A 27,051-nucleotide genomic window follows, 5' to 3' on the forward strand; every position below is an offset into this window, starting at 1 on the left:
GTAGATGGGTTTTTCTTTACAGTACACAATTGGATGAGTTGTGTTTTATTCAAAGTTTAATGCTAGTCCATTAGGGCAAAACCAGTTAATGACTTTAACAAAACCATCAATTACTATTTTTCCTATGCTTATTTGAATGCTTGAAAATAATGCTTTCATCATCTTCCTAAATGACTAATTTTCCCTCCTGATTCTAATAAAATGGTAGATCATTAACAAAGAGCAAGGACAGTAACAGATCCCAAGATCAAACCCTGCAGATTGCCCATTGTGATTTCTTCCCATGTTGGTGAGATGGCATCTCTGTTCATATTACTCAAACATCCTAGTGTAAGTTTCTGCATCCCACTTCAACAGGAGCTATACCAGGCATGTGCTGGACACTATATCCCATAAAAATTTAATTTCTCTAATAGAATATTATGAATGACATAATCAAATGTAATAAGTCACAGAACATCCCAACTGATGATAGTTATTATGTGCTCAGTGAAAGTATAAAAAGCTTCCTTTTGAAGCCCAAACTGTGACTCTGATGGGACCATGCCATGATCCGACATATAAGCAGGCCGAAGGCCAATCAGAGTCAGTTGTGATGTGACCTGTGGAATGCGTGGCAAGTGTGCTACTGGTCTGTCTTGGATGCTAATATCATGGACGCTATTTGTCATTGGAAAAACTTTGACATGGTACAAACTGAACTTTTTTGCTTTGGGATATGGACTTGAGTCAGCTTGCGTTGTTTCAGAGGAGCGTCAGATATATCTCTTACTATAAATAAGCCTCGCAGGTCCCCATTAGCTCAGGTGTAATGCACCTTTACAAAAGACACTAAACCATATTTCTAGCTCACTTTTCTTGACAGGTTCCTTTAGGAAATTTGCATTAAAATCGCTACAAATCAATAATCCCTTTTTTCTGCCTGAGATATCACAATAAGGAAAAGAAATCGGTCTTGAAAATTTCCCAATTATCCAGTGGAAATCTGTATACTGTAACAATCACAAATGTTATACTGTACAATAATTCACAAGCAAATGTTTCTATATCCTAGCCTATAAAAATGTACTTATCTCCATATTTTTGAGTTCACATACATTTTTATAAGAAAGTGACTTCTCCCTTATCCATGGTGGATCTAAGCAGCTTATTTGTAACCACTTAATGAGAGATTCTGTCTAATTGGCCATAAAGTGTTCAGACAAACAAATACATTTCTTTCCAACAGCTGAGATCATCTTAACTAACAGCTCATTTACTTTATTTTTTATCCCTCTCACATTCTGGTGAACCAAGTTGACATTGAGACACATAATTTAGTTTTTAAAGGATATACAATATTGGATTTCTGTGTTAAGTATGATTGCCTTAAGTCGCCCATTTTATGTTCACAAATACAAAGGTGTGTCAAACATGGAAAAATAAAAAATCACAAGTATAATATTTAAAAGAAGGGTTCTGAATAATAGACAGGAGAGAAATAAATTTTTCTTTAAATTTTTTTAATTTATGAAATCAATATCACAGCCCTATAAGTAACACACACAAGTTTACACAGCACATAAGTATGAATAAGAGTAACAAAACTGTGATCTCAATTACATGACAGTAAATGTCAGCACAGTGAGGACAGGGTATATTTAAGAGATGACATGGATATTTTTAAGCACAGACAAACTTCAGAGGCAATGTGGTCATTGTGTTAGAAATGTGTTATTCCAGCTCCTTATCTTCTTCTATTTGTCTTTCCGTCTTACAAAGAATAAGATATCAAACAGGTAGTGGTTTTCAGGATATTTGTTTAACATTGTGTTTCAACATGTGCAAGAGAGCATAAACAAAACCTCTTAACAACTGAAGACGCCATTATGTAGGCACTGTTTTGGCACTCAAATCTGAAAATGAGTAAGGTATAATTATTTTATATTACTACATATAAGCAACAAAGTAGCTAATAACAGAGATGTAATACATGCAAACAAGAATTTAAAAAGTAAAAATAATGAACTCTCAAGGCATTTTTCGAAAAACTTGTAACAGAATACAGAAAGAACAGAAACCTCCTCAGAAATCATGAAATATGTTATACTGCTGACCATAAAAATTGTATACCATGCATGTGGCACGTAACAAATGTCAAACAGGCATGAAGTGCAGTTTATCAGTCAGCGACATTGCTGCTCGTTTTTGTTGTAATCTCATAATTTGTGAGAATATGGAATTGATGCAAGAGGATCATTGCCAGTTCCTACACAAGGTTTGCATTTCAATTCCATTTTCTGACATTTTGACTTTTCTATATAATGCCACATTATTTTCGAACAGCTTCATGGAGCTTTCAATTTTATTCAAAAGATCTGGGATATATAATAGGAACAGAGACAGTCCTGTGACATCTTTGGTGTACACCAAAAATTACTTTTATATCTTTCACACCATTAAGAACAACATATTGAGTTCCATCTGGTAGGAAGTAACTGGTCAAATCACATATCTGGTCCAATATCCCACAAGCTCATCTTTTGTTCACTAAGCAACAGTGTGGAACTGTATCAAACATCTTCTAGAAGTCGAGGAACACAGCATCAACATGGGTACTGTTATCTACTGCCACCCAAATTCCACAAAAGTATAGACTAATTAGTTTCACAAGGTTTATGCTCATGGAATAATGTTTATTCCAAAGCTGTAGATTTCCAGTTTCCAAAAAGGTGCTAAAACAAACATGCACTACTGGCCATTAAAATTGCTACACCACGAAGATTACGTGCTACAGTCGGGAAATTTAACCGACCAGAAGAAGATGCTGTGATATGCAAATGATTAGCTTTTCAGAGCTTTCACACAAGGTTGGCGCCGGTGGCGACACCTACAACGTGCTGACATGAGGAAAGTTTCCGACCGATTTCTCATACACAAACAGCAGTTGACCAGCGTTGCCTGGTGAAACGTTGTTGTGATGCCTCGTGTAAGGAGGAGAAATGTGTACCATCACGTTTCCGACTTTGATAAAGGTCAGATTGTAGCCTATCGTGATTGCGGTTTATCGTATCGTGATTGCGGTTTATCGTATCGCGACATTGCTGCTCGCGTTGGTCGAGATCCAATGACTGTTAGCAGAACATGGAATCGGTGGGTTCAGGAGGGTAATACGGAACGCCATGCTGGATTCCAACGGCTTCGTATCACTAGCAGTTGAGATGACAGGCATCTTATCCGCATGGCTGTAATGGATCGTGCAGCCATGTCTCGCTCCCTGAGTCAACAGATGGGGACGTTTGCAAGACAACAACCATCTGCACGAACAGTTCGATGACGTTTGCAGCAGCATGGACTATCAGCTCAGAGACCATGGTTGCGGTTACCCTTGACGCTACATCACAGACAGGAGCGCTTGCGATGGTGTACTCAACGATGAACCTGGGTGCACGAATGGCAAAACGTTATTTTTTTGGATGAATCCAGGTTCTGTTTACAGCAGCATGATGGTCACATCCATGTTTGGTGACATCGCGGTGAACACACATTGGAAGCGTGTATTTGTCATCGCCATACTGGCGTCTACCCGGCGTGTTGGTATGGGGTGCCATTGGTTACATGTCTGTCACCTTTTGTTCGCATTGACGGCACTTTGAACAGTGGATGTTACATTTCAGATGTGTTACGACCCGTGGCTCTACCCTTCATTCGATCCCTGCGAAACCCTACATTTCAGCTCGATAATGCATGACCACATGTTGCAGGTCCTGTACGGGCCTTTCTGGATACAGAAAATGTTCGACTGCTGTCCTGGCCAGCACAGTCTCCAGACCTCTCACCAACTGAAAATGTCTAGTCAATGGAGGCCGAGCAACTGGCTCGTCACAATACGCCAGTCACTACTCTTGATGAACTGTGGTATCGTGTTGAAGCTGCATGGGCAGCTGTACCTGTATACACCATCCAAGCTGTTTGACTCAATGCCCAAGCATATCAAGGCCATTATTACAGCCAGAGGTGGTTGTTCTGGGTGCTGATTTCTCAGGCTCTATGCACCCAAATTGCGTGAAAATGAAAATGTAATCACATGCCAGTTCTAATTTTATATATTTGTCCAATGAATACCCGTTTATCATCTGCATTTCTTCTTGGTGTAGCAATTTTAATGGCCAGTAGTGTAAAACATGTTCGACAATTCTAAAATAGATTAGGTAACAGTATATGCCTATAATTATACACATCTGTCTGCCGACCCTTCTTGAGAATGGGAATCATCAATACCTTCTTTTTCTAGTCCTTTAGAATGCTTTCATTGCTACAGTGTCTTGCATAATCTGTACAGAGTAATACAGGTATCTCATTAGGTCCTACTGCCTTTCTCATTTTTAGTTATTTTCCATTCCACTGTCACTTGTCCTAATATCTGTCACTTCCGTGTTTGTGCAATGAAAGTGAAAGGGAACCGTACAACATTTTTCCCCAGTGAAACAATTTTGGAATGCCAAATTCTGTATGCTGGCCCCCTCGATGTCTACAACTACTTTGGTGTCAGTATTAATATTAAACAACAGGATAAACAGCTTTGCTCCATTTACTGACTTTACATAAGACCAAAATTACTTTAGAATTTTTCATCACATTGGTTACCAGAATTTTACTTTCGGGTTCATTGAATGCTTCTCACTTTTCTCTGCTTACATTTATTTTGGCTTCATATAATTTTTGTTTGTCAGTTAGGCTTTGCCGTTGTTTAAATTTGTAATAATGTTATCTGGGTATTAAACCACAGCACTCCTTTCCATTCCTCACAACCTTGCTCAGGATATAATTGTCTTCAGCATACTGTACAATGATTTTAACCATTTCCATTGACATTCCACATTCTCACACCTATAAACAAATGCTGAATGTCAATTGTTTAAATGATCTTTGAATGAAAGGCTAGTTGTCTTCACCAAGACAGCCAGCTATCTAAAGAAACAGAGGGTGACCTCTGTTAGGCAGAAACATTTTGCAACCTTTCCTAACATTACTTTTAACACCAGTAATCATTGATATTATAATAACCATACAATAACTGATTCCCTCTTTTTTGTTTCTCAATCAGATATTTTAACTCTGTTAGTTACCATGAGTGATTTTCCAAGGTAATTTTCAGAGAAGACATTCACAATAATCTCATATGAATCCTTGTCCTTGGCACCAGTTTCACCAAGAAATTTTATCTCCAAGTGTCCTTTGAACCATTCTGTCACTAAAGCTGCTGAGGCAGGTGATCTATAAATGCATCCAATTAATATGCTTGACCTAATTTTAACCAGACTATTTTCTATTTTGAACCAGTGATAACGCCATTAGATCTTATCAAGTTGTTCACAGCACTACAAATGCCACAACTGGTGTCCATCCTATCCTTGCAGTATATTCTTAAATAGGAATTCAAGTCTCAGCTGCTACTGTGTGGTCATTATTATTGTTATAAGCAAAATTATTTGTAGGACTTTATAATGAATGCTCCTGCAATCAGTACCACATTAAGGTTTCCTCCTCCTTATCTGCAAAGATGAAACCCCTCTGTGATGTGGCTGAGCTAGTCCTCTTCCTGAATATGACACTTAATTCATCATCAAGCCTATGGATGGGTTCTTCTAACCAGAAGAGCCCTCAGGTACCCACTACATGAAGAGCTGCTTCCTTTATGTAGGGTACAAATGACCTACACAGTGGGACCCTACAATTCTACATTTGACAAAAGAAATGAAGAATTTATCATTCAAGACTGTGGCAAATCATTTGAGTCTGCCACTTAAACACTCAACTCAGCTCCTAACTAGGGTATCATAATTAATTCTGAGGATGATGCTCTATATCCTGAGTCATATTTCAACCCTGTCTACAAGGCTATCTGCCTTCACCAATTCACAAAACCATCTAAAGAAACAAAGAATGATTTCCAAGACAACAAGGTGGCTGGTATCATTCATGCCCACATGAGCCCCTTTAAGTAGCTAGCTGTACCAAACGCCTTCAACAGCAAATGGCACATCACAATTAAATCTAAAAACAACATAAAATAATTTCTGAGTTATATTTCAACAACTTTGTTTTGAGGTATGCCACAGTATGAGCCTGTTAAAATAATCAATGAGACCTTGAACTGAACTGGAGGAAATTATTTTTCCCAAATGATGTAAATATTAGTTCGCTAGATTGATGCACAATGCCATACAGTCAGATTCTGAACAACGGTCACAAGAGCAGTTAAAGTAACATGCACTTTGTTTTTACTTGCTCCTTGTCTCTCTGAATGCAGTGTAACATACTCTCATAATAAAACTAATTTTCCTGAAAAAAAAATAAATAAAAATAAAAAAAAAAAATTTACGAGAACCCTATGAGGTTATGACAAATGACGGTTCAAATACTGGTATGGTCAAAAGGAGTTGCAAAAACCACTGTCCCAGTCCTAACAAATACAAATATCTCCATAACACTGCATCCTGACATACAAGAACAAATTTAAATCCACATATTCCTAATAATGACAGTCAATAAGCTTCCTGTTTTTAATGAGCGATCCTTGATTAACGAGTGATCCTGGATTATGAGTAAGCCTGTATCACCAACATCTTACAGTACATTATTTAAGATTGGTTAACTTTGCACTTTTAATATCCATGATGGCCAATGGCCCTGGTGGCTGCCTATGACTCCCCACCACTGTTGCACCATTGATCCCTACTGCAATTCCATGGATCAGTTGAAACATCTGGCAGTCATGTTACGATGACACCTTTCCCACAGCCAGCAGTCAAAGGGCTGCATCTTCTCCCATACCTACATTCCCCCCCCCCCCCCCATGGCACCATTCAGATATTTCCCCTTGTATACACGTTTTTTTGGGGGGGGGGGGAGGTGTCTAGTACCAAGCGATGCAGAAGTTTATGCCTGCTGGTGCACATGGACCTAGATGATTGACAGGGGGTAGAGTATAGAGTACGTGCTGCACTTGCATAGCTAGCTCACCACCCTTCTCACCACGTGAATATGCTGGCCAGTAGTGTGCCCTGCAGTCAGGGCAGCGGACCGGGTGGGTGGGCCGGGGGCAGAGGGGGCCGAGGGCAGAGGGTGTGGGCCGAGGGCAGAGGGGGCCGGGGGCAGAGGGTGTGGGCCAGAGGGGGGGCCCAGGGCAGAGGGGGGGCCGAGGGCAGAGGGGGAGCAGAGGCCGGAGGGGGGGCAGAGGGGGGCAGAGGGGCGGCAGAGGAGGGCAGACGAGGGCAGAGGGGGGCAGAGGAGGGGCAGAGGGGGGCAGAGGGGGGCAGAGGAGGGGCAGAGGGGGGCAGAGGGGGGCAGAGGGGGGCAGAGGAGGGGCAGAGGAGGGCAGAAGGGGGGGCAGAGGAGGGCAGAAGGGGGGGCAGAGGAGGGCAGAAGGGGGGGCAGAGGAGGGCAGAAGGGGGGGCAGAGGAGGGGGCAGAGGAGGGGGCAGAAGGGGGGCAGAGGAGGGCAGAGGAGGGCATAAGGGGGGCAGAGGAGGGCATAAGGGGGGCAGAGGAGGGCATAAGGGGGGCAGAGGAGGGCAGAAGGGGGGCAGAGGAGGGCAGAAGGGGGGGCAGAAGGGGGGAAGAAGGGGGGGCAGAGGGGGGGCAGAAGGGGGGGCAGAGGGGGGCAGAAGGGGGGGCAGAGGGGGGCAGAGGGGGGGCAGAAGGGGGGGCAGGGGGGGCAGAGGAGGGCAGAAGGGGGGCAGAGGAGGGCAGAAGGGGGGCAGAGGAGGGCAGAAGGGGGGGGGCAGAGGAGGGCAGAAGGGGGGGCAGAGGAGGGCAGAAGGGGGGGCAGAGGAGGGCAGAAGGGGGGGCAGAGGAGGGCAGAAGGGGGGGCAGAGGAGGGCAGAAGGGAGGAGGGCAGAAGGGGGAGGGCAGAGGAGGGCAGAAGGGAGGTGGGCAGAAGGGGGAGGGCAGAGGAGGGCAGAAGGGGGGGCAGAGGAGGGCAGAAGGGGGGGCAGAGGAGGGCAGAAGGGGGGGGGCAGAGGAGGGCAGAAGGGGGGGGGGCAGAGGAGGGCAGAAGGGGGGGGGGCAGAGGAGGGCAGAAGGGGGGGGCAGAGGAGGGCAGAAGGGGGGGGGCAGAGGAGGGCAGAAGGGGGGGCAGAGGAGGGCAGAAGGGGGGGCAGAGGAGGGCAGAAGGGGGGGCAGAGGAGGGCAGAAGGGGGGGGGCAGAGGAGGGCAGAAGGGGGGGCAGAGGAGGGCAGAAGGGGGGGCAGAGGAGGGCAGAAGGGGGGGCAGAGGAGGGCAGAAGGGGGGGCAGAGGAGGGCAGAAGGGGGGCGAGGGCAGAGCAAGGGGTGAGAATGGGTGTGGAGAGGGAGAAGGGTTGATTGTGGAGAGAGAGGAGTGGTATAGAGGGGGAGGTGGGGCATGGAGGGAAAGGATGGGGAATGGGCAAGGATGGGGAATGGGCAAGGATGGGGAATGGGCAAGGCTGGGGAATGGGCAAGGCTGGGGAATGGGCAAGGCTGGGGAATGGGCAAGGATGGGGAATGGGCAAGGATGGGGAATGGGCAAGGATGGGGAATGGGCAAGGATGGGGAATGGGCAAGGATGGGGAATGGGCAAGGATGGGGAATGGGCAAGGATGGGGAATGGGCAAGGATGGGGAATGGGCAAGGATGGGGAATGGGCAAGGATGGGGAATGGGCAAGGATGGGGAATGGGCAAGGATGGGGAATGGGCAAGGATGGGGAATGGGCAAGGATGGGGAATGGGCAAGGATGGGGAATGGGCAAGGATGGGGAATGGGCAAGGATGGGGAATGGGCAAGGATGGGGAATGGGCAAGGATGGGGAATGGGCAAGGATGGGGAATGGGCAAGGATTGGGAATGGGCAAGGATGGGGAATGGGCAAGGATTGGGAATGGGCAAGGATGGGGAATGGGCAAGGATGGGGAGTAGGGGGAGGAGGGGTGAATTGGCGTGGAGAGGGAGGAGACATGTGGAGTGGCATGGAGGGGGACGAGGGGTGTGGAAGAGGAGGATGGGAGGAGGCACAGGAAATGAGGCGGAGGGGGTGGGAGGAGGCACATGAGATGGGAGGAGACATAGGAGGGGGAGGATTTGGTGGGGGGTAAGTAGGTGATAGGAGAGCGTAGGAGGGCAATGAGAGTTACAAGGGTTGAGGAGAGGTGTAGGCTGTGGGAGGCAAGAGGAGAGGGCGGCTATGGGAAGAGGATGGGAGGGGGATGATGGGGGAGGAGCAGGAGGCTGTGGCAGGATGTGGAAGGAGGGGGAGGAGTGGTGAGGTGTGGAGGGGTGAGGATGGGGGAAGGGATGGGTGGAGAAGGAGTGGAGAGAGGGGTGGAGAAGGGGGAAGAGAGGGGGTAGTGAGGGGGGAGGAGGGGGTGTTAAACACTGCATTCAGGGGACGAGTATGCAGAAAAAGCTGAGTACCTATATCACATGAAAGCATCTTGGACAGTGGCCAGTGATGTAAGCCCACCCATTGCCACATGGCAGTGGGTGGAACTGTTGAAGTGCTTGGCTCCTGCTGGATGTTGCGCCGGCAGGTCACTGACATCAACTGAAGGAGATGGCTACTAATGTCCTCAATACGGTACTTGGCTGCAGCTGTGGCATGTGCCGTTATGCTTCCTCCCTCCTAGGAAACTCCTGCCCTCTAGATGCCTATTTGTGAGCTTTTTGAAACATAAGCACTGTTATATATACACTATTATTTACACTCTGTCTCCCGTACTTCTCTCATAGTGATACTTGATCCTTTACATTGTTCAAATGTCCTTTTCTGTCTCACTAGCATTTGGCACATACGCTAAGTTCCTGCTTCATGACTGGCTCTGTCCTTTGCCAGTTTGTTCATTGTTGGTGAGCAGCTTTTGGCACCACTATGTCGGAGGGGGCAGGTATCAGGGTGATACTAGCAATATGATTTAATTTCCTCTTTATCTGCAGCTTTCTGTATAATCTTCTACAAGTTTACTTTAATAATTTAATACCTATTGTTAACGACTATACACGTACTGTGGTCTAAGCCTTTCATTAACCCATGGAGAACAAAACTGACCTATGCAAACTGAACAGTACATGCACTGCTGTACAGTTTGGTGTTATTGGCCTGTGTGAATTTTGTGGTTTGTTCACTGTCCTGTTGTACCATACCTTATATCTTAGTAATTAGGAAAAATGTACTTGCAACAGTCAGAAATCTGTGGTGACTTTGCTTTTATCACATTTTTAAGACCCAGTGATCGGGAATCTATTGGAACTTCCACAACCTTTTACTGTTTTAGTCTTTATCTATCCCCTTATGTTACATGTTTTGGTTAGTTGGCTATGGTTGGTGAATCTACTGCTGTCATTAACATTGCTTCTCAAGGGACCTGGAGCAGCTTAATTGATGACATTGTGGCCAATGACACATCTCACTTCCTTGAGGTATCATAGTACTTTTGCTGTTTTGAGACATTGTCTGAAGACAATAAAACCTAACCAAATAATACCATTATGACTGATTATTACTATTATTCTAATTCACTGGTGGTGTTATCACAGCTTAACTATATCTTATTGAACTAAGTTGTGGCTGTTAACTATTTTCATTGGAGGTCATATTTTTCCAGATTGCACCACCTAATATTATTGACTTATATTTAGTTGCCATGACCTTAAATCCTACACGATACCCACCTTTAGTTACCAATTTACAAGGTACTTCTACTGTACTTAACCATCCTAAAGTATTTACTCTATAGACTTTCTATTTAAAATAAAAATCTTGTAGCTATTCTGGCCTATCCTCAAAAAAATTACTCAACTTTCTGGGGTACCAAGGCTTCCCATACCTGAGCCAGGTGCACTTACAGCACTGGCTGGCATAATGCGCTTTTTGATGGCTTACCCAGCAAACTACAGGGTGCAACTCAGTGCATGGAGTGAAGTTCTCAGGCGAATTGCACTGAGTGCATGTGACAGGGATTACTGGTTCAGCCCTTGGTTTTCTACCAAAATGTACAGTAATATCTAATCCCAACATCAAAAGAACAACCATATCTAATCCTGACATTATGAAAAAACTACAGAGAGGTGAAGCCCAAGGTTGTAGGGATTCCTAGAGTGGTTTTAAACTTAAGTCCAAGCTGCTACTTACAGATATTACTGCTGTCCACAATGATTCTTCAGCCCTCTGTCTTCCATCTGAGCTTTCTCACCACCTTCTACTCTGTAGAGGACAAGGGGTTATTTTTAGGAAATACGGTGCGAAATTGTGATTTAGTGTGTTTCAGTGCGCGATGCGCCAGCCTCACAGCAAACGGTGGATGAAGGCTGGCCGGCGCGTTATGCAAGTGACACAGTTTTGCAACGAGCATCGGTATGTGTGTACGTACACGGCAGCCATCAGAATGCAGCATTAGCAGAATTACACACATGCGGGCCACATGAGGCGCGGTTGCGTTAGGGCATTGAGAACCTTCTAATAAACACGCCGCCGCTTAACCGTTGGATTCAGCAGCGGTTTGCACTATTTAAGGGCATCGGCATTCGGTTTGACCAACTGGGCGTTCAGTCACTGTCACGTCGTCATCATCAGTGACGCTGTCTCCGAGGACCGGTCGGTGGGTGGCGTTGCCCACTGCTGCATCGGTGACTCCCGGCATCGTCACGAGCCATTGTGTCTGCGAGCTGGGCCGTGCCTCATGCTGCTAACTTCCTAACGCCTGCGCAGCCGCTGACCGAGCGCGGCGTCGTGTTCCCCAGACTGCGTGCATCAGCTCGTCTCCACCACGACACGAGCGGTGGGGCTGAGTTACCGGAAAATGTATTGGGAGAGCCACCAATAATGAGGAAGATTGCTAGAAACAGCCACCTTCTTCTACCTAGCCACGCCTTACAACTCCGACCACGTCACCCGCTCCGGTCATCCCATTACAAGTGGTGTCAGTCGGGCAGCCTGCGCATCACACACTCCTGTTACAATTGGTGACAGTAGTGGTCTTCTCCCTGGATTTGGAGGAAATTGTGGCTCGTAATCAACGTAATGGCACCTGAGAAGGGCTACAATGGATCAGCAACTCCTGCAACATGACAAGTAAGTGCCAATTTTTCGTTTGGTGGTTTGTCTGAACCTGTAGCATAGTCCGTCTTCCCTTCCTGTTCTTCTTTCTGGGCTTACTGTAGTCTTGATTCGTTAGCTGGTAGTGATGGAGCAGTCTGTCAGCTGAGGTGGCTATTCAGCAGCTACTTGAGCGAGTGTTGGAATTAGAGATAGAGCTTGCTCGGTCTAAAGAAGCGAGCATTGAACGGTTTCCGGTTAATGCAGTAATTCTTGACACTAATGCTGCGTCTTTGGTCACCCCTTTCTCAGGCAAAGTTGGGGAGAATGTTATGATTTTTTTTTGAGACCCTTAGCACGGCCGCTAAATTGGGAAATTGGGGTGCAGAAACACTTTTGCGTGTGGCTAAGTTGAAAGTGACTGGGGATACCAGAGCGTATGTTACATGCCATGAAGAATTAAGGGATGCTCGGACATTTGAAGTATTCGAAAAAGGGTTGCTGGAAAGATATCGGAGGAAAAATACGTCTAGGTATTATCGGGAACAATTGAATAGAATGTACCAAAGAAATGGGGAGTCAATAGACGCTTTTGTAGATCAAATTCGAAAAATTAATGTTATCACCTATGAGCTAATGGATTCCGATAGGGTTAATGAAGCCATTCTGCAGGAAGCTTAGCAGAGGGCACTAGATGCATTTTTGCGGGGAATACAACCCGAAACCTCCCGCAAGATTAGGATGGAATTCCCTAAGACTCTCAATGAGGCAGTCGGCTGTGGCGTTAGAGGAAGTAGAAGCAGTAACAAAGGCGCGGGACAGGAAAGCAGTATTTAATGCAGAAATAAAATGTTTCAGATTAGGTCGGATGGGACACATTAGACGCAATTGCAAGGAAGTGCAGTGCAGGAACTGCAGACATTGGGGTCATTGGGAGCATAGCTGCAATGGGTCCTGGCAGAATCACAATAGGAAACTGCAAGGTGGGCCTCATCCCCATCAGTTAAATGGGGCAGGGGGTGGTGTGTCCACTGTGCAACACCCCCGGTAAGGATTAATGATAGTGCAGAATCAGTGGCAGACTTTTTTCTGACTGGCTTGGTGAGGGGCAGACAGTGCAAATTTTTATTGGATACCGGGTCTCAGGCGAGTAGAAGTGTACTCGGTAAAGTAGAATCAAAACCACCACGCTGGGGTGTGGGTAGGGGACAGGTAAAGTCACTCGGATCAGCGGTGTTAAACTTCCAAGTGGAAATGAGGAACTTCCAGGTGAAGGTAGAAGTTCTTCCAGTTGTTGGCAGTAGCTATTATGTCATACTCGGATTGGATTTCCTGGTTGCGCATCACGCAAAAGTTAACCTGGAACAGCATACAGTAGAACTGGACAGAATACAATTTCGCCTAGGTTCTGCGGCCGAAAAACCATTACTGTCGCAAGGAACCACCCAGATGTTGGGTGGGTCACCTAAACTGCGTACATGGTCCCTTAGGGTTAACTCGCGGGATACTATACTGAAGGGTATAGGGAAAATAATCTGTTGGAGCTAGCGCGCCAGTAAATTCGTTGTGTGTCGTTGAACCTTTGTCTGAGAATGGACCGCTGGATAAAATGAAGTGTTTTACGAGCTGTAGTGTGTCCTACGTGCAGGAGATAGAAGGAAAAAAGGTTGTGCCTGTCAGTATTGATAATTTTGGCATTGAAGAGGTGCAGTTAGCATGGGGCACCATAATAGCGAATCTGGAGATAATAGGAGAAGATGAACTGGATAAGGATTTCGCAGCAGATTACACAATGCCAGGAGAGTCTGTCAGCTGGACCGCACTGAGGGGTTGGGGTTGGTTTGTCTGGGGAAGGAGACCAGACAGCGAGGTCATCGGTCTCACCGGATTGGGGAAGGATGAGGAAGGAAGTCGGTCATGCCCTTTGAAAGGAACCATCCCAGCATTTGCCTGGAGCGATTTAGGGAAATCACGGAAAACCTAAATCAGGATGGCCGGATGCAGGATTGAACTGTCGTCCACTGAGGGGTAAAACAGCACATTTAGAAGGGTAAGACAGAGAAGTCATGGAGAACCTTTTGACAGAATATAAAGAGTTATTTAATTCTCATGGTCCACTGCCCGCCACACCATTAGTTCAGCATTACATCCCCACTTGGAATGAAGCACTGGTGTATAAACGTCCATATTGTGTTCCAAAAAGTTTACAGCTTGTCATGGAAGAATTTATTAATCAACAGCTTAGGGATGTGATAACAGAAACCAGTAGTAGCCCCGGGTCCACTCCGGTCGTAATAGTGGGTAAAAAATCACCTGATGGGGGCAAGGCATATTGTTTTTGTTGTGATTATCATTTCCTGAATCAAAAAACTGTATCTGATGCATATCCAGTGCCTAATATCACTGAACTCTGGATAATCTGGGTCAGTGTCAGTACTTCACGACCTTGGATCTTCGAAGCGGGTACCACCAGTTGGAGGTCACCCAGGAAGACCGACCGAAGACAGTTTTTTCAACACCTACAGGTAATTTTCAGTATTGGTGAATGCCTTTCGGACTCAAAAATGCTCCAGCAACCTTCCAACGGTTACTAGATAGCGTGTTACGAGTGCTGAAACCTAATCAGTGTATGGTATATTTGGATGACATAATTGTTTTCTCAAAGGACGTGCAAGAACATGTGCGCCATTTGCGCGAAGTTTCCGATCGTCTGAAAGCAGCGCGGTTAACTCTTCATATGGAAAAATGTCATTTTTTGTTGCAAGAAGTCCATTATTTAGGTCATATTATAGGACAGGAGGGTGTCCGCATGGATCCAAAACTTGTAGAGGCGGTAATGAATTTTCGGACACCTACAAAAGTAAAAGAGTTGCAATCCTATTTAGGTCTCGCCAATTTTTACAGGAGGTATATTCCAAAATTTGTGGAAATTGCAAGGCCACTCATGCAGTTGTTGAAGAAGGGAGCAAAATTTCACTGGTCAAAAGAATGCAAAGAGGCTTTTCAAAAGTTAAAAAATTTGTTAACATCTAGTCCGGTTTTGGATTTTCCAGATTTTAGTAAAAAGTTTATATTATCTTGTGACTCCAGCAATTTTGCTTTAGGTATCATATTATCTCAGGAAATACATGGGCAGGAACACACGATAGCATATGCTTCCACACAGCTAAATAATGCAGAAAAAAATTACTCAACAACCGAGAAGGAGTTATTGGCATTAATTTTTGGAATAATCTATTTCCGGTGTTATTTGTATGGACGATGTTTCAAGGTGATTACTGACCATGCAGCACTTACGTGGTTGTTAGGGCTTAAAGACCCAACGAGTAGATTAACTAAGTGAGCTTTGCATCTTAGTGAGTACGATTTTGAAGTGATTAATAGACCGAGTAAATCGCACAGAAATGCGGATGGTCTGAGTCTTAAGGTATGCGCCATGGAATGCACAGGAATAAATGAGAACGAATGGGTGGAGGCACAAACTGCCGACACAGATTGTCAACGATTTACCTCACAGCAACAGTTCGTCATGGAAGAGAGGATATTGTACCGTAAAACTAGGAACGGTCCACGCATAGTCGTAACAGAAAAATTGAGAAGCGAAATTTTAAGGCAAGCACATGATTCAATGTTTTCTGGTCATTCGGGTCGAAGAGCAACGGAAAAGAGGGTAGCACAGAGTTATTGGTGGTCATTGCGTAAGCAGGATATCGATCAGTACGTAAAGAATTGCATTCAGTGTGTTCAATGGGCGGAATTGAGTCATCAGAAAATTGTGTTGCAACAACTACCGGAAGTGGATAGACCTCTCCAATTACTGGGCTTAGACGTCTTCGGACCATTTGTGCAAACACCAGCGGGTAATCACTATGTTTTAACAATAATAGATCATTTTTCGCACTATGTGTCTATGACAGCTATTCCGGACCAGCGAGCCGAAACAGTGGCTCACGCCTTGGTACATCAATGGATATTGAAATTCAGAACACTTGAAACTATAATTACAGATCAAGGGTCTAACTTCATGTCCGATTTGATGAAACAGTTATGCAAGTTGTTGCATGTAAAGAAATTGAGAACGAGTGCGTTAAACCCGCAGGCTAATGATCGGACCGAGAGAGTTCATCGTATAATAGCTAAGATATTAATTTATTATGTAAATTCTCAACCCAACAACTGGGATACCCTATTGGCGTTTGTAATCGCGGCGTATAATTCAACAGTGCATGAAAGTACAGGATTGTCTCCGTATGAAGTACTGTTCGGTCAGAAGATGCCATCTCCGTTTGAATTGCTCAAGACCCCACCAGGAACCGATATTTCGGCTGTTAAGGATTTATCACAAAGTTGAAAACAATCTGGCGGCAGGTGAAAAAAATGAACACTAAAGTGTTAGAGAGACAGGACAAAGTTCACAGTAGAAAGGCAGCTTTACCCAAATATCATGTAGGACAATGGGTGATGATGACTAATCCATATGTGCCAAAGGCAAAGCGAAAAAATTTGTATCCTGTTATCAAGGTCCTTTCCAGGTGATCGAGATGACATCGCCGGTGAGTTTCAAATTACAGCTTCCAACTCGCCCTACTATTGTGCAAGTGAGCCGAATTAGGCCTTTCAAGGGGAATTTTGAGGAACTTCCTTCATTGTCTGCAGTACCTTCATTGTCTGCAGTAACTTTAAGTGGAGAGAAAAATGAATCTAAGAAAAAGAATAAGAAAGAAGTAGATAAATAAGAGAACAAAGTTAATTGTGGAAGCGATCAGACATGCTATTATGCTCTTAGGCCACGCGTAAAAAGGAAGAGCTAATGTGAGTTGTTTTTCTTTTGTTTCTCAGGAGGTGTGACGTTCTGGTAAGAACAGCAGTTCCAGCATCATGGGTTGCGCTGAAGAGGGAAGGTGTGCACTATCTCTCAGCATAGTTATTCTGTTTTGCTGTTGCAACTTAGCTGAAGCCTTGAAGATACATCCTGTATCATGTGGTGTTTTGTTCTCGTGACAAGGGGACATAATTATGTCCGGACATCAATGGACCTTAAGAGTGGACTGTAATATTTGGGCGGTTGACAACGAAATCTGTAAATTAGAGGATACATTTAATGAACTTCGTTCCATGGTGGCTAATCAGTCAAGGTTTAATGACACACAGGGGGAATATCAGCTACTATGATCAGCTTTTGCATGCACTGCGCGGGCACCTAACCCCGGTACTGTTACCTTCGGAACAACTTTGGGAAGGGTTACGGAAAGTTCAATCTGAATTGCCCACATCCCTGGAGCTAATGACGACATTAACAGATGAACACTTATCTCTGTATTACAAAATGGCCACTGTTACCAGCACGCGGACAGGTACCCTGCTGAGAATTCATATCATAATACCATTAACATGTAACGATTGTAAATTTGAACGTTACGCCTTGCTTATGTATCCTGTGAAGTGGGAAATTTTGCAGAAATTCGTACAATTAACCATATGGGAAATACTGTTAGTGGCACATAACAGACAAGCTCATGCGTTCCTCACTGCACAAGACTTGCTGCATTGTCGAACAGGTCCAGTTACCATCTGCCCAGCGAAATTGTTACACACTGTTTCAAATCTTGTGAGTATTCTCTATTCCGCTCTCAAGAACCACTCATGGAATGCCCTAAGGAAATTATAGCAGGCACGGAGCAGTTCTTTCAGCAAGTGGGTCCACATTGGGTATTTTCAGTAACGGAAAACACAGTCGTTATTTGCATTTGTTACGAGCAGGGTAAGCAAGGGAGTACGCAAAGAATAGAATTGCAGGGGAAAGAACTGTTAATTAACGGCACACAGTGTGACATTTCAGGGCCAACTTTCCGCTTCCCAGCTGTGATTACTGGAGCTACAATCATGAACGTAACACGCACATTGCTCTAGGTACCCGACCAACCGGTGCAATTCATCACGAAAGAAAATCTCACTCTTTTGAATAGCACATTAGACCTGACTTTGCTCGCCTCTTTGGACTGGATGCTAGCAGCTCAGGATGGACGTATAACTATGGAACATCTTTTTCAACGAGTGGATGAGTACCGTAATGGCCATAAGCAACGCTTACTAGTTATTGGATAATCAACCACTGCCACCTGTATTTTTATCTTTGTCGTAGGATTAGTGTAGTATCGGCTCAAGAGGAAGGTAGCCCAAATCCCGCCCCTTCCAACCTTTAACCTAAGGGTCCAGACAAAATCACGGAACAGTTGTGAGGCACTGCAGCAGAACACTGAGTAATGTTTATGGACAAAGATTGGACTGAGGATAGAAGTGACTGAACACAGTGTAAATAGTGAATCAATCGCATTTTGTGGTATTTGTGAAGTGAAGTGTACGTGTTTTGACTTTTTGGTTGAATTCGGGGACGAATTCTTTTCGCATGAGGGAGGAATTGTAGAGGACAGAGGGTTATTTTTAGGAAATACGGTGCAAAATTGTGATTTAGTGTGTTTCAGTGCGTGATGCGCCAGCCTTGTGGCAAATGGCGGATGAAGGCTGGCCGGCGCGCTATGCAAGTGACACAGTTTTGCAACGAGCATCGGTACTTGTGTGGCAGCCATCAGAACGCAACATTAGCAGAATTACGTAGGCGTGGGCCGCGTGTGGCGCAGTTGCGTTAGCCAACTCATCGAGAACCTTCTAATAAACATGCCGCTGCGTAACTGGCGAATTCAGCAGCGGTCTGCACTATTTAAGGGTATCAGAGGTGGGTGTCAGTATTTGGTTCAACCGACTGGGCGTTCAGTCGCTGTCACATCGTCGTCATCAGTGATGCTGTCTCCGAGGACCGGTCGGCGGGGGGCGTTGCCCGCTGCTGCATCGGCGACTTCCGGTGTCGTCAAGAGCCGCCGTGTCTGCGAGCTGGGCCACGCCTCGTACTGCTAACCTCCTACCACCTGCGCAGCCACTGACCGAGCGCGGTGTCACGTTCCCCGGACTGTGTGCATCAGCTCGTCTCCACCACGGTGGGGCTGAGCTACCGGAAAATGTATTGGGAGAACCAACAATAAAGAGCAAGATTGCTAGAAACAGCCACCTTCTTCTACCCAGCCACACCTTACAACCCCGGCCACGTCACCCGCTCCAGTCATCCCATTACAACTCTTATAATAGTTTTTCTTTCCATCAGTCATCCTTTTCCATCTACCTGCTTCCCTTCCCCCTTTGGAAAGGTGCTGCCCTCAAATTGCATTGAATGTTCCTGCTGTAGAACCAGGTAACCAACTGCTGTCTTCTATTGCTTAACCATCTTCATCTTCAGTGATTCTTCTGACATGAAATACACGATTTGTCACGAAACTGCATGTTTTCATACTGGGTGGTATAGTCAAGTGGTTGGCCTCAGAGAGAGAGAGAGAGAGAGAGAGAGAGAGAGAGTGTGGGGGGGGGGGAGGGGGGGGGAGGGGGTAATTTAGAGTGGGAAGTTTAGTTGGTGTGATGTCATGGAAAGTGGGGCATTGTACATTTGCTCTCCGATGATGTTTTGTATACAGTGAGTCTGTGACGTAGACACATGACTTCGACACCTATTTTAATACTCTGGTCCTCTAACCTGTTCCAGGGTGCAATACAATTTTTAAATGGCCAGGAAACTTCAACACAGCTGGCTCTGTACTGAAGAAGAAATTACCTGGCCAAGTCAACAGAGGCCAAACACCTGAAAGCACTGTCCAAGTTCATCGTCTGCAATATAGAGCCCTAAATGGTTGGTCCATTTCTGTGCTGTGGGTTTAGGGGATATTGAGTCAACAGTGCGATGGATCCTGCATGAAGATCCTCGTTATCACCTACAAAAAGTTCAGGTATGTCAGCAATTTACTGAAGGTGATTATGAACAGTGTCTTGTCTTCAGTGAAACAATGTTTGAAACCAGGAGCAATAATAAGAACATAATTTCTCTTATGCGTGATGAAACCTATTTTCATTTAAATGGATTAATTAACAAACAGAACCATAGATATTGGGCATAATGAAGATCCTCAGATGTTACACAAGACCCCTGAACACAGCCCAAAAGTAACAGTACATGTGCATCTGGGGAGAAGGGCATTATTGGCTCTTTCTTTTATGAGAAAAACAACATTACTGTGACTGTTTATTCAGAGCAGTGCATTATGATAATCTAAGACTGCTACTTCCCAGAATGTCGACATTGCACACAGGCAATGAGAAAAGTATGGTTTTAACGCAATGTAACAAGTGCACATACAGCTCGTAACTACAAGACTGTCTTACAGGATCAGTTTCCATGCCACTTTATCTCCAGATATGGCAATCTTCATTAGCCTTCTCACTTCCCTGATATAAGCTTATGTGGCTTTTCTTTGTTAGGATATCTCAAGTTCTGAATATATGTTAACAAGCCACATTGCCTTGAAGATCTGAAGACAATAGGCCAGGAGGAAATCATTCCCATCCCATGCCAGATGTTAATTGACACTATTCAGACTGTAAGGACCGGCTGCAATCATACATAAACATAAATGGGCAACATACACTATGTACTGCCACAAACAACAATATTTTTTAGCAAAACTAAGCAAATCTTATTTGAAAACCACATGATTCCCATGATGGACCATGTATAATGATGCAGCAGAGAAAGGGTCTGTTGCTACAAGAAACTCTTTACTGTTGTTTATTTACACTCATTCAGTCTTCGATGCTGCTAGTATTGATCTGTGGCGAGTGTGGTTAATACAAAGATATGGTGTCTCCCAGTGTGTTGGCTTCCCAGCTTCAGCCTGGTCAGTGGTAGTACAGACCATGTGCCAACACTGCTGCTGTTTCAGAGATGTGCCAAGTTTCCCAGTTGTAGCAGGCTGGCTGGGGCATTGGCTGCTATCACAGAATATATGGCAGGCTGCATCTTGCCCCAGTGGCACAGGGAAAAGGAAGCCTCAGATTGAACCTCAGAAAAATGCAGCAATAGCTAGATCCCAGTCTCATAGATCCATGATGGCAGCAGATCTGCCTAGTTCCTGAGCAGTCATGTGAAGGTCGAAAATTCAAGGTCTGGCACCAGTGGTGATGTTGACTGTCACCATCTGGTGGACGTCCTGGCACAGTCCAACTGTTCAATAATGATGGGCTGACCACGGTGGGTTTAAATATTGCTGTCCGGGGCTGAGCGTTAGAGAGAAGCCACATTTATACATCACAAGGAAGCATCTCAGAAAGGGGCCAGTGACCTAGGCCTGGCTGTCACTACATAGCGGTGAGTGGAACTGCGAAAGCACATGGTTCCTTGTTGGTGTTGCAACTGGGTGCTGCATCTGCAGCTGATGAAGATGGCTGCTAATGCCCTAAACATGATACTTGGCTGTGGACCATGCTGTTACGGAATCACTTGGTGCATGGTTCATATCCCTGTGGTAGACACAGGTGCAAGACGTGTCCAATTCACCTACCCAGCACATCCTACTCCAGTCCTATCATGGGCTTATATTGTCCCATCAGAGGTAGGGCCACTAGCTAAAGCAGCCATGTCATATAGCATCATACATCACCTCTGCTGGAATTTGTGCGCAGCATTTTATGTGGACATGACCACCAAACATCTGTCCACTCATGCTAATGGTCTCTGCCAAAGTGTGGCATGTTTTACCACCAACTGGTGGAACCCTGTGCTGAGCACAAAACACTCAATTTCAACCCGTACTGCACAACCTGTGCCATCTGGATCATTACCCTCAGCACTAATCACACAGATGGGAGTTGTCCTTGCAAAATACTGTTAGTTCTCATAAACCTTCTGGTCTTAGTTTTTGATAACCCACTGCATCCATATCCGCTCACCTAATCTCCCTTTCCTCTGTTCTGTCACCCACTTCCAATCCCTTCCCTCACATCATCACCACCTTCATCATCATCATCATCATCATCATCATCATCATCATGGAGCACTGCACAAACTTGCTGATTCCAGTGCCTGTTTGGTGCATTCCTATCCCTTGCACCTGCTAACTCTTCCTCCTGCATTCCTATCTCATACACCTGCTGCCAGCCTCTCTTTCCCAATCCTCCCTCCCACTCCATGGCTCCCTGTATCTTTTCTCCCCTCACCCACTTCACTAGCTAAAGATAAGGGTGTGTGTGTGGGGGGGGGGGGGGCATGGAGGGGGAGGAGGGGGAGGAGGGTGGCTGGAGGGGGGAGGGGGTGCGGACGTGCGTGTATGAACTCTAGCACAAAAAAAGTTTTGTCCAAAAGCTAGCATGGTTTTCAATTTGGTTGTATGCCTATTGATGACTCAATGTCTCTACTACCCAGCAAGTTGTTACATCTGCTCCTAAATTATTTATTTTCTGCCAGAACTTTCCCTCCTATATCTATTACTGGGATTTAGTTAAACTGCATAGAGTGAGACATAAACTACAAAAAATATAGTAATGGCTGGCTGGTAACAGAGATCTGGTATGTTTTCTCTATCGTTTCTCTATATCAATAAAATATCTAAATGAGTGCCCTTCATTCCCTAGTTTTAAGACAACCTCAAAATTAATTTTTAGCCAGTTAACATCTGTAACAGATATAATGTACTATTTAAAATACAGGGTGGACAGAAACAGTCTGAAAAACGTGTACAACATTGCAAGGAAGGTTATACGAAGAAATAATTGTTAAGAAGAAAAACTGATATATTGTGCAGTTTCCACGTTATTTATAATTAAAGTTAGGCCATCAGGTTGTTACACACACAAATTCAAGCACTTGCACATGCTAAAATGCAGTAACATACAGACAAATGTAGGTCTGTGAGTTCCCACTTGTTCAAATGCTCTATAAAAGTTAAAATGTACCTTTTTCAGAAGTGATAAATTTAAGTTTGATGAGCAAAAGCTATGTTCGTTCAGTCTGAGGAAACTGAACAAAAAACAAGTTTGCCAACACTGTCTCTGTCTCTGGCAGCCTGCTTGAATTTGTGCATGCAACAATGTGTTTGGCTAACTTCAATGCTAAATAACTCTGAAATGGTGCAACATATCAAATTTTTTCCTTAACAATGATTTCTCAGTACAGCCTCTCCTGCAACACTCTTACAACTTTTCAGACTGTTTTTGGTCACCCTGTGTATGTACTGTAGTTGCAACAAAGGTGATGAGACCTGAGTTTCTCCTGGCGTATACAACTTCAAATAACTTCCAGGAATTCAGCCAGGTAACACTTTCAGCGACCGCCGATATTTCGGCGGGAGAACACCCCGCCATTTTCAAGGCAAACTGCAACGAACAGGCGGCGTACATGCAAATTTAATACCTCAGTTCTCCAACAGAAGCAGGAAAGATAACACACACACACACACACACACACACACACACACACTGAACACTAGTGCCACCAAAGATGACCAAAGTCAGAGCTATCGATAGTGAGACTATGAATTCGCAAGTGAGGCAGCATTGACTCTGTTCCTCTGTTTTTTGACAAGGGAGAGAGCCGGATTCCAAACAGAGTTTAAACAGAAACCTCCATCCCTGTTAATGAGGTTGCTCACTAATTTAATCTCAACTGCCTCCCTAATGACACTGTCCCAATAGCTGGACGTGCATGCCAATATCTCGGTGTTATTATATAACATGGGGTGACCAGTATCCAAGCAATGTTCGGCAAAAGCAGATCTATTTGGCTGCTGTAATCGTGTGTGCCGTTTATGCTCAGTACATCTGTCCTCCACGGTCCTGATGGTTTGACCAATACATGCCATGCCGCAGCTACAAGGAATACGATATACACCCGCCTTACGCAGTCCAAGATCATCCTTAACGGAACTCAAAAGTGCTCTAATTTTAGATGGAGGTCGGAAAACACATTTCACATCGTATTTCCATAAAATACGACCGATCTTATTGGACGTGTTTCCTACGTAAGGCAAAAAGGCAGTAGACTTAGGTGTTGACTCAGAATTATCATCAATCACTCGATGTACAGTTGGTCGATAGCGCAACGCACGTTCAATCTGTCTATCACTATAACCATTTTGACGAAATGTAACTTCAAGATGGGACAGCTCAGCTGGCAAAGTCTCAGCGTCAGAAACGACATGTGCCCTGTGTACCAAGGTACGAAGTACCCCTTCGCGCTGAGCCGAATGGTGACAACTATTAGCTTGTAAGTACAAACCGGTGTGAGTACGTTTCCTGTAGACTGCATGTCCCAATGATCCATCATCCTTCCTCCTAACCAACACGTCGAGAAAGGGAAGGCAACCATCCTATTCCACCTCCATCGTAAAATGAATGTTCGGGTGGATCGAGTTCAGATGTTCTAGAAAGACATTCAAATTCTCCCTACCATGAAGCCAAACAACGAAGGTATCGTCAACGTATCTAAAAAAACAGGCGGGTTTTAAAGGCGCCGACTCCAATGCATGTTCCTCAAAGTCTTCCATAAATAAATTTGCGATCACAGTAGACAACGGACTACCCATCGCACCTCCATCTGTCTGCTCGTAATACTGGTCATTAAATAAAAAGTAAGTGGATGTCAACACATGCCTAAAGAGATTAGTTAAATCAGCAACAAACCTGGCTTCAATTAACCACAACAAATCAGACAGAGGAACACGAGTGAAGAGAGAGACCACATCTAAACTCACTAAAATATCAGAGTCATTCAGCCTCAGTCCCTCCAAATGACGTAAAAAATCAGCTGAGTTCCTGATATGATGTTCACTCCGTCCTACTTGTGGACTCAACAGAGAAGCAAGATGCTTGGATACACAATACACTCCTGGAAATGGAAAAAAGAACACATTGACACCGGTGTGTCAGACCCACCATACTTGCTCCGGACACTGCGAGAGGGCTGTACAAGCAATGATCACACGCACGGCACAGCGGACACACCAGGAACCGCGGTGTTGGCCGTCGAATGGCACTAGCTGCACAGCATTTGTGCACCGCCGCCGTCAGTGTCAGCCAGTTTGCCGTGGCATACGGAGCTCCATCGCAGTCTTTAACACTGGTAGCATGCCGCGACAGCGTGGACGTGAACCGTATGTGCAGTTGACGGACTTCGAGCGAGGGCGTATAATGGGCATGCGGGAGGCCGGGTGGACGTACCGCCGAATTGCTCAACACGTGGGGCGTGAGGTCTCCACAGTACATCGATGTTGTCGCCAGTGGTCGGCGGAAGGTGCACATGCCCGTCGACCTGGGATCGGACCACAGCGACGCACGGATGCACGCCAAGACCGTAGGATCCTACGCAGTGCCGTAGGGGACCGCACCGCCACTTCCCAGCAAATTAGGGACACTGTTGCTCCTGGGGTATCGGCGAAGACCATTCGCAACCGTCTCCATGAAGCTGGGCTACGGTCCCGCACACCGTTAGGCCCTCTTCCGCTCACGCCCCAACATCGTGCAGCCCGCCTCCAGTGGTGTCGCGACAGGCGTGAATGGAGGGACGAATGGAGACGTGTCGTCTTCAGCGATGAGAGTCACTTCTGCCTTGGTGCCAATGATGGTCGTATGCGTGTTTGGCGCCGTGCAGGTGAGCGCCACAATCAGGACTGCATACGACCGAGGCACACAGGGCCAACACCCGGCATCATGGTGTGGGGAGCGATCTCCTACACTGGCCGTACACCACTGGTGATCGTCGAGGGGACACTGAATAGCGCACGGTACATCCAAACCGTCATCGAACCCATCGTTCTACCATTCCTAGACCGGCAAGGGAACTTGCTGTTCCAACAGGACAATGCACGTCCGCATGTATCCCGTGCCACCCAACGTGCTCTAGAAGGTGTAAGTCAACTACCCTGGCCAGCAAGATCTCCGGATCTGTCCCCCATTGAGCATGTTTGGGACTGGATGAAGCGTCGTCTCACGCGGTCTGCACGTCCAGCACGAACGCTGGTCCAACTGAGGCGCCAGGTGGAAATGGCATGGCAAGCCGTTCCACAGGACTACATCCAGCACCTCTACGATCGTCTCCATGGGAGAATAGCAGCCTGCATTGCTGCGAAAGGTGGATATACACTGTACTAGTGCCGACATTGTGCATGCTCTGTTGCCTGTGTCTATGTGCCTGTGGTTCTGTCAGTGTGATCATGTGATGTATCTGACCCCAGGAATGTGTCAATAAAGTTTCCCCTTCCTGGGACAATGAATTCACGGTGTTCTTATTTCAATTTCCAGGAGTGTATGTCGGAGCGCCGATGTTACTCACTATAGGACGGAAAGGAGCCCCTTCCTTATGAACCTTTGGAAGGCCATATAACCTAGGGGGAACGGCACTATAGGTGTTAAGCCTCTTGATTGTGTCCTGCGACAAACCACTTTTCTTCAGGAGGCTGTTGGTCTTTCTCTCAACACTTTTCGTGGGGTCAGCATCAATTCTGCGATACGCTGAATCAGATAGTAAACGTTGCATCTTTTGTACATAATCATGTTTATTTAAAACAACGGTGGCATTGCCCTTGTCAGCAGGTAAAATAACAATACTGGGATCAACTTTGAGAGAGCGTAAAGCAGCCCTCTCTGCTGCTGTTACATTACTCTTGGGTGGACGAGCCCTAGTCAAAACACGGCATGCCTCCCTTCCTAACTTCCTCTGCAGCATCAGGAGGTAGTTTGCAAACTGCCTGTTCAATTGAACTAATAAAATCAACTACCGGCAAATTCTTCGGAGTGAGTGCAAAATTTAAACCCTTCCCTAGCACGGATAAGGTTGCGTCGTCAAAAGATTTCTCTGTGAGATTTATCACAGAACGTCGAGATAATACATCCGACTCCGCGTGATGAAAACGTTCAAACTTTGCTAAATGCCGGGCAGTAACGGAGTTGTACTCCCAGTCAGCTTGGGTCCATGAGGCACCGTCCAACCAATCCCAAGTGAAATCAGACACTTCAGATGCAACCATTAAATGAAAACGATACAATTCTTTGGAAACAGAATCCAAACGTCGATGAGTAAAACGAATCCTTTCGCGAACAAGAGCCAAGCCAGCACGATGCTTGATACGATTGGCAGCAGGAGAATTAATATG

The 27,051-nt window shown here is 45.5% G+C and overlaps 1 protein-coding gene across 4 annotated transcripts in view; it reads right to left on the reverse strand.

Moving 5' to 3' along the window:
* Window positions 1-1,530: 1,530 nt before the first annotated feature.
* The window catches only part of LOC126470503 (Bardet-Biedl syndrome 2 protein homolog), a 178,643-nt gene continuing 153,122 nt past the window's right edge, over window positions 1,531-27,051 (reverse strand). For all 4 annotated transcript variants that reach the window (XM_050098391.1, XM_050098387.1, XM_050098388.1 and 1 more), the window contains one exon: window positions 1,531-1,895. In XM_050098391.1, the coding sequence (XP_049954348.1) occupies window positions 1,867-1,895 (29 nt within the window). In that variant the 3' untranslated portion in view covers window positions 1,531-1,866. The remainder of the gene's footprint in view (window positions 1,896-27,051) is intronic.

This window comes from Schistocerca serialis, chromosome 3, assembly GCF_023864345.2.
Source record: "Schistocerca serialis cubense isolate TAMUIC-IGC-003099 chromosome 3, iqSchSeri2.2, whole genome shotgun sequence".
NCBI lineage: Eukaryota > Metazoa > Arthropoda > Insecta > Orthoptera > Acrididae > Schistocerca > Schistocerca serialis.